This window comes from Pundamilia nyererei, unplaced genomic scaffold (assembly GCF_000239375.1).
Source record: "Pundamilia nyererei isolate P.nyererei 1_Seehausen unplaced genomic scaffold, PunNye1.0 scaffold00179, whole genome shotgun sequence".
In the NCBI taxonomy this organism is placed as follows: domain Eukaryota; kingdom Metazoa; phylum Chordata; class Actinopteri; order Cichliformes; family Cichlidae; genus Pundamilia; species Pundamilia nyererei.
The window spans coordinates 480,439-487,616 of NW_005187580.1; the positions used below are offsets into that span (position 1 = coordinate 480,439).

Genomic DNA, 7,178 nt, shown 5'->3' on the forward strand with positions numbered 1-7,178 from the left:
ACGCACAACGACAAAAAGAAATTCAAAGGTACATTCAACAGTATGGCACATCAGCTGATGTCGATCAAAACTTGAATGCCGAAAGGAAAGAGGAGGATAGTGTTCCTTCCTAACGGTGAATACATTAAAGCAGCGGTCCCCAACCCCCGGGCCAGTACCGGTCCGTGGCCCGGGAGAGTTGAGACTCTGGTGTGAAATGTATGGTTTTCAGGGTTTTTAGCGTTATTTTATCGTTTTTTTTTGTTAACTCTGTTTTCCTGGGTCTTTTCACGTGTGTTATGAATAAATCTGTTTTCCGTACCGGTACTAGTTTTTTGTTGTATTTATCCACGACACCTTAAAGGCCGGTCCGTGAAAATATTGTCGGGCACAAACCAGTCCGTGGGAACCGCTGCATTATAGTACTGTTGAGTCTACCTTTTATTTACAGATACCTGCAAGGACGGGTCTACAGATCACACACATGGCGGTCCACACTTAAGAAAACATATCAGCAATAGTTTGACAGGGATGCATGGAAACAATACATCAGATAGCTTGAAAGGTGATAACCGACAACCAGACTACTACCGTCCTTGTGCGACACGTTTCGTTAACATGCACTTCAGCCCTCAAAGTGTCACGTTATAACACCTTCTGCATCTGCGGGCAAGAACAAAAGTCTGTTTTACACTCCGCTGTTCATTTTAGTCATGGTAATGAGTCACGTGGCAGGTGTAAATTGGCTTTTAAAGCCCGGGATCTTATTCACAGAAAAAGCTAATGCAGTTCAGCACACAGCTTAGATTCTCACAGATAAATGCACACCTGAAAATGTCTACCTAGTCTGTAAACACTCAACAGTTGGGAAACGTGATGAAAAAAAGCAAACTTTATTTTCAATCCCAAGCATAAAAAAAAAACAAAAAACTAAAAAAAACTATTAAAAAAAACAGGGAAAAAAGAAGAGAGAGAAAGATGTGTCCATTCAGGTCTGTCCATATTTTCCATAAAAGCTTTGTAACTATAGTGCTATGAGAGGAACACTGCAACCAGGATTCTCTTAAAACTGGCTAAATGTTTCTGAAATGACAGGTTTGTCCACTTGGAAACGGCGTCTTGTGTTGCTGAAAGGTGGTCTCCAGCAGGTCCAGTGCTCCAGCACTAAGATCATAGTGTCTGGTCGTTTACTGTACATGCAGGTCCTTTTGCTTCATCGCACCATTTAAGAGCTCACCAGAACGTAGATCATCCTGTTGGAGAGAACGAGGAATATCTAAATAAGCATCAAGGCTGGTACATAAATCCAAAAATTGTTGTTTGACAAAGGAAGACTGAGCGCCTTTTTAAAAGCTGCTGGTAGGCAGATTTTAGACAGAGACAGAGCCATGCTGTGTTGCTCTCCTGTCACTACTGACTGCCTCTACCTTTCAACGAACAAATAAAGTGGTGTCCGCCTCTCTGACAAAACTACCCCAGGATCAACATATCTTCATATCCACACATTTTTTGCACTGCAAACAATAGCCGCCGTAATGAAGTCTAAGTCTCAAAGATTCTTCTCTCAGCAGATACAAATGAAAAGTAAAGTAAAGAGCAGAAAAATACAAGTGAAAAACATACCCGTAGAGATAGTAGAAGAATGACAGGAGGTAGAAAGCCAGTTTGCACCAGCCTTCTTTTTGACAGTACGCCAGGATGTCAGCGTTCATGATGGTTGTTGGGTCGTAAAGTCCTGGACAGCTCATCACAGGTCTGCTCATATACCTGCAGAAAGGCAAACATGAAAGCAGCGAGTTACACGCAGATGTGACTTGTTTACAAAGGTTTAGTTAAGTAAAACCAGGTGTTGACTCTAGGATCAGTGTTTTCGAATACGTACCTCCAGACATGATAAGCCAGCAGTGGTAAGTTGAGACAGAGGGTGAGCCACTCGGCCGCACAGAAGAACATCACGCAGAAGAAGAAGTGGATAAGATACTCTGGGAGCACCAGCTAAAGGAGCCAAGGAAGAAGACATGTCAATATTCGCATACAGCTGATAGTTCAATTCTCTTGTTCTAATTCTGACTTAGTAATGTACTGTCTAAACAAAGTTAATCAATCCACTCAATGTGTGGAATAAATGCAGAGACTTAGAAATTGAAGCACACTGATCAGAGGACAACACAATGTGATGTAACGAATCCTCAAAGGTAATGAGTCCTTTTTACAAGGAGAAAGCGGCGCTATTTAAAGAAGCAGACGTCTAAAAATTGCAGTAGCTGAAAGAATACAAGAGAAGGACTGAATCACAAATGAACTCTGGTTAAGCTATAATTTTGTGCTTTACATGTGCTATACAGGCCTTTAGTGAGGTCCAGCTTCATCTTATATTATGTAAAACACATACTGCCTTATTTTAACACATGAAACAGGGTGAAAAATTTAAATCATCCATATGCAGATTTTAAGCCATTCTTCACTTGTTTAATGCTTAGAAAAGGTGCCACAGTGAAGCCATATGTGGCTACGCATTGAGAAAATTAATTTGTATAATCGCCTCTTTTAGTCACTGAAGAAACATGTGGTGCTTGCATAATTTTTTTTTAAATAAACTGTTGCAAATGGATAGAGAACATGGTTAATTTCCCACCCTGGTTATGTCATGCATTATCAAGTGTGACCACAATTAAAGGGGGACAAATTGCTCTGAAGAATATCTGCGCATCCCAACATCGACATTTTCTGCAGTGAGGGTGAACCTACAGATCATTCCACTTCCTGACAAGCGCACTGGACAACACACCAGAGAAGGACCATGCTGTGAGCACGCTTAGCATTGTCGATGCAGCAGTCTGCCTCAGGTTGACAGAGTTCGAGCTGGTTGCGGGGTTCAGGGGGGCAGATGGAGGCGCCACATGGAAGCCATGCATTAAAAATAAGAGCAGAGGGCGGAGAGGAGGGGGCAACCAACAGCCCACAGATGGAAGGGTGAGGGGTGTGTGGGAAAGAGGAAGTTGCAGGAAGGACGGGACGGGCTTTAAATGTGCTGAAATCCTGCACTGTGCTGCCAAATACAAAACAACTGCACAAAAAAATAAATAAATTTATTGTGCCAACTGAGCTGAGAAAAACAAGAGGCCAAAACTGCAAATCGGACTGTGGAGCATGTCAAGGCTTAAACGTAGAGGAACCTTCACTTTTCAGCTAAGAATCACTGACCAATCAGGAGCTCTAAATATTGCTGAGCTGGAGAGTGTTTGGATTCTGCAGCCATCTGTTCTGAACCACAGGTGATGCGGGTTAGAGCCAACACTGAGATCATAAACAGTGGCCTAGGTCTGCTAATTGCTGACTCAAATTGTAGCATTCACCTTGCAGAAAAACAAGTTGTGACATGCATTTAAGAAAACCGATGATTGAAGAATAAAACAAGCTGTCTTGGAAAAATCAAACACGCAAAGTATTTAAAAAAAAAAGGGGGGGGGGGGGGTTTACAAAATCAAAAGACTAGTGTTCGGGCTGCTGTGATTCTATACCATCCTAACAGTTATGTGCAAGCTCTGCCAGAACTGCTGTTTCAAATGGAAAACAAGATACCCATCTCTCAGAGTTTCCTGGGAATACTCTATACTTGTAACTATATGCAAACAAAGGGTAGGTTGTAGTAAAGATCATGCATGTTTTGAGCATTTGCAAGTCTTTTCAGTTAACAGCTATTCTTAATCCATAATCAATAAGGAGGACTGTTCGTCCAAGAATATAGTGCTTACCGACTGTTAGATATCCATTTGCTTCTACGGCCAAAAAAAGGTAGTTCAAGAAAGCTGAAAACATGCCTGTTAGTCAGTGCAATCAGTCTGAAGCTGAACTTTGAGGCGTACAGGAGAGAAATACAAAGAAGAGATTGAAAAGCCAAAAACAAAACTATAACGACCGTGTAGGTGGGGGGAGGAAATAAAAAGGATACAGGTGAGGCACAGGTGGCATGTTGTCTAATCCCGAGCTGAACCCTGACCTAAAGATTAGTTAACTGAAAAGACGTTTGCAAACACTTCCCCGTGCAAAATGACAAGACTGCAGACTGAGTTGGACTTGAGCGGGCATTTTAAAGATTGGTACAAACCTTTAATGCAATTTTGACTCTTTTAATCTTTTTGACCTTTTCAACTGTCTTTTTGTCGTTAAAAGTGGTTTAAAAAAAAAAAAAAGCAGATAAGGAAAAACAAAAAGGCTGTTAGAGTTTGACAGCTGACAAGATCACTGAAGTTATAACAGGCAGGTTATTTAGCATAACAGTGCAGAGAAATGAGAGAAAAAGACAGATAGGTGGATAAAGTTGTACTAAAATAAAGAGAACATCTTTCATCAGAGCATATCTGCATGCAAGGAAGGTGTGATAGCTGAAGAGGTGAGATCACTTACCGGATTTAAAGTGTTACATTGATCTATAGGATTCTTGTAGTCAGTCTTCAGCTCATCGAAAGCGATTATCTGAAGGACCAAGGTGATCAATGGTAAAATGTTAAAAACAGAGACTCAGAGGACAGCAGGTGCAATAATATTTTACCAGGTTACACTACCCATACTGCTCTTATGTACCTTCACAATAAAATTTGATTTAATATGGATAATGCCTTGTATACTGGTGCGGTATTTACTGACTTTCAAATGGCTTTTAATACTGTGGATGAATATAAAAGCAATAGATTTAATCAATAGGTGACAAAAGGTCACCAGCTGGAAATGTTACTTGTGGTGTACCACAAGGATCTATTTCAGGTCTATTACTTTTCCCCATCTACATTAATAACAGGTCTGAAGCTCTGTATTGTGAACTTTTTTCCCCTAATCCTAACAATATTTAACTAAAATTCTAATCTGTTAGCCTCTGACTACAGGAAAATAAGCTTTGACTTCCTCTTAGGAAAACTGAAGTTATGCTTTTTGCCAGTAACTGCAAACATAACAAGGGTAGAATTCTGTTAGCCAAATGTGACTCTGTTTGAAATTAGCTCAACTAATCATTTAACACATCTAGGAGAAACTAAAAATGTATCATGTATAAGGTAACTGCAAAAATTCCACTCCTATAGACAAAATATTAATTCATCTCAGTAAAACAAAGGCAAATGATAAATGATCTGTTCTAGTCCAACCAAACTATGACTATGCATGTCACTCATGGTTAATGGCTTTCAGAAAAGACTAAACCCCAAGTTATAATCAGCTCAAACAAACTCATCTGCTATACCCTCAGCTTTGTGGCTGGGGCGATTGTGGCTCAAGAGTTGGTAGTTCGCCTTGTAATCGGAAGGTTGCTGGTTCGAGCCCCGGCTTGGACAGTCTCGTCGTTGTGTCCTTGGGCAAGACACTTCACCCGTTGCCTACTGGTGGTGGTCAGAGGGCACGGTGGCGCCTCTGTCAGTGCGCCCCAGGGCAGCTGTGGCTACAATGTAGCTTGCCATCACCAGTGTGTGAATGTGTGTGTGAATGGGTGGATGACTGGTTATGTAAAGCGCTTTGGGGTCCTTAGGGACTAGTAAAGCGCTATATAAATACAGGCCAGGCCATTTGACAAACTTTAGCATAGAATAAAAGCTACTTTTAGGCACCCTTTTTCACAAGGGGCTACGACAGTGGCTCCACATTTTTGATTTGGCAGAGTCTTTATGCTGGATGTCCTTCCTGACACAGCCCCAAAGGGATTTCTATCTCCTCCCAAAATCAAACAGCGGATCATTTGCTTGTTAGTAAATGATTCCTCTGCATCAGGGGGCCAAATTTGGCCCACGACCCAGAGTTTGACACCTATGCTCTACATTAAAGTGGTAAAATATCCCAATAACACGTATAATATTCACACCAAAACTGCTCCCTTATTCTTTCGCTTGCAGTAACCAGAGACATGTTAAAAAACAGGAACAAAAAAACTTTAAGATGCAGCACCATCTTTAAAAAAAAAAAGAAGCAGAATCTAAACAAAATAGGTCATTTTATAGAAAATTAATTTACTACATCTTCGGGTATTGGGTAGGCTGTGGCTCAGGTGATAGAATACTTGTCAGGTATCCTTCGGCAAAATACTGAACCCTGATTTCAAGTGTGGATACAATCAGATAAGCTAAATTCTCATATTTAACTTATTTGTGAGGCTGATTTGTTTGAAACATGGTTTGAAATACTTAGAGAGGGTCTTTTACAGAAAGGAGTAAGATTACCTTGTATGATTGTATTACTTCAAATAAGCTTTTTAATCAGTGATATGAATGAAAATCAAAGAAAATTAGTATTTGGTTTGCATTCAAAAGCAAATTGCATGTTCTCTGTCTTCAAGTTATTTATTCACAATACAACAGGTAAGTTCTCCAATATGACCAGCCAGAAGCAGAAAACTGAAGATATCCAAACTGGAAAGTTTATTTATCTATTTATTTATTTATTATTTATCCCAAGCCACGTCACTGATTACCTCAATCTAGTAAATGACTGAACAGCTAGTTAATTATTTACAGCTAGTTTAATGTGCTCCAAACTCCCCATGCTTACGTTGGGGTTGTGACTGCAAAACCTGGCGGTATTACACAATGCAGAGATGTGACATGTCGATAAACACATGACAGCCAAACGTTAGCTTAGCATGCTAACTAGCCAACACTGCACTCTGAGCTGGCAAGCGATACAAACAAAATAAAGGGGTATAAAACATGTAAAAGTGGTGTTGAGCTCTATATGGATGATGGGAAATAGTTTATTAAAAACACGTCTTGGTGTTAAAACTGCTAACTTGTTGTCCTAGCCGACCGGACAGGGTGTGTGCCATTCATTCCCAGGCTTCGTTAGCTCACTGTTAGCCCGTCTTTCTCATTCTTTCACCTACTTTTACGTCCGCACCGTTTGGCAGGCGACCTAGAAATGTGTACTTACATGCCAGATAGCGAAGAAGATAAGCGCGGCCGTTAGCAGCAGTGCGAGCATGTAGCAAAAGGCCGCGAATGTGAACGCCATTTTTCTCCGGTTCTGCTGGTCGGTTCCTGGCTCGATCGGCAGATGATGCAGGCAGCTTCCCAACCGATTACTGCTGCTTCTTCCCCTTCTTCTTTGAGTGTTAGTGGCTGCAAGTCAACCATCTTAGAGCAGGGTGCGTTACCGCCACCTACTGGACCATTTACTTATCTGAAATCACTTTTAACATGCATTAGCGCCATCTCCTGGAA

The 7,178-nt window shown here is 40.9% G+C and overlaps 1 protein-coding gene across 1 annotated transcript; it reads right to left on the reverse strand.

Annotated features, from left to right (window-relative positions):
- Positions 1-930: 930 nt before the first annotated feature.
- On the reverse strand, positions 931-7,099 carry cnih1 (cornichon family member 1). The gene is made up of 5 exons (XM_005746492.1): positions 6,889-7,099; positions 4,387-4,455; positions 1,862-1,974; positions 1,603-1,746; positions 931-1,232 (listed from the first exon to the last, which is right to left on the reverse strand). The coding sequence occupies exons 1-5, from the start codon at positions 6,967-6,969 to the stop codon at positions 1,205-1,207; spliced, it is 435 nt and encodes a 144-aa protein (XP_005746549.1). The 5' UTR covers positions 6,970-7,099; the 3' UTR covers positions 931-1,204.
- Positions 7,100-7,178: the final 79 nt, after the last annotated feature.

What these genes read in the sequence shown, in the direction of transcription:
- cnih1 (XM_005746492.1), bottom strand. Translation starts at nt 6,969, where the DNA reads ATGGCGTTCACATTCGCGGCCTTTTGCTACATGCTCGCACTGCTGCTA. An exon ending in TCTTCTTCGCTATCTGGCAT is followed by an intron (nt 4,456 to 6,888) that starts GTAAGTACACAT and finishes TTGGTCCTTCAG; the next exon opens with ATAATCGCTTTCGATGAGCT. An exon ending in AATGTAACACTTTAAATCCG is followed by an intron (nt 1,975 to 4,386) that starts GTAAGTGATCTC and finishes TGGCTCCTTTAG; the next exon opens with CTGGTGCTCCCAGAGTATCT.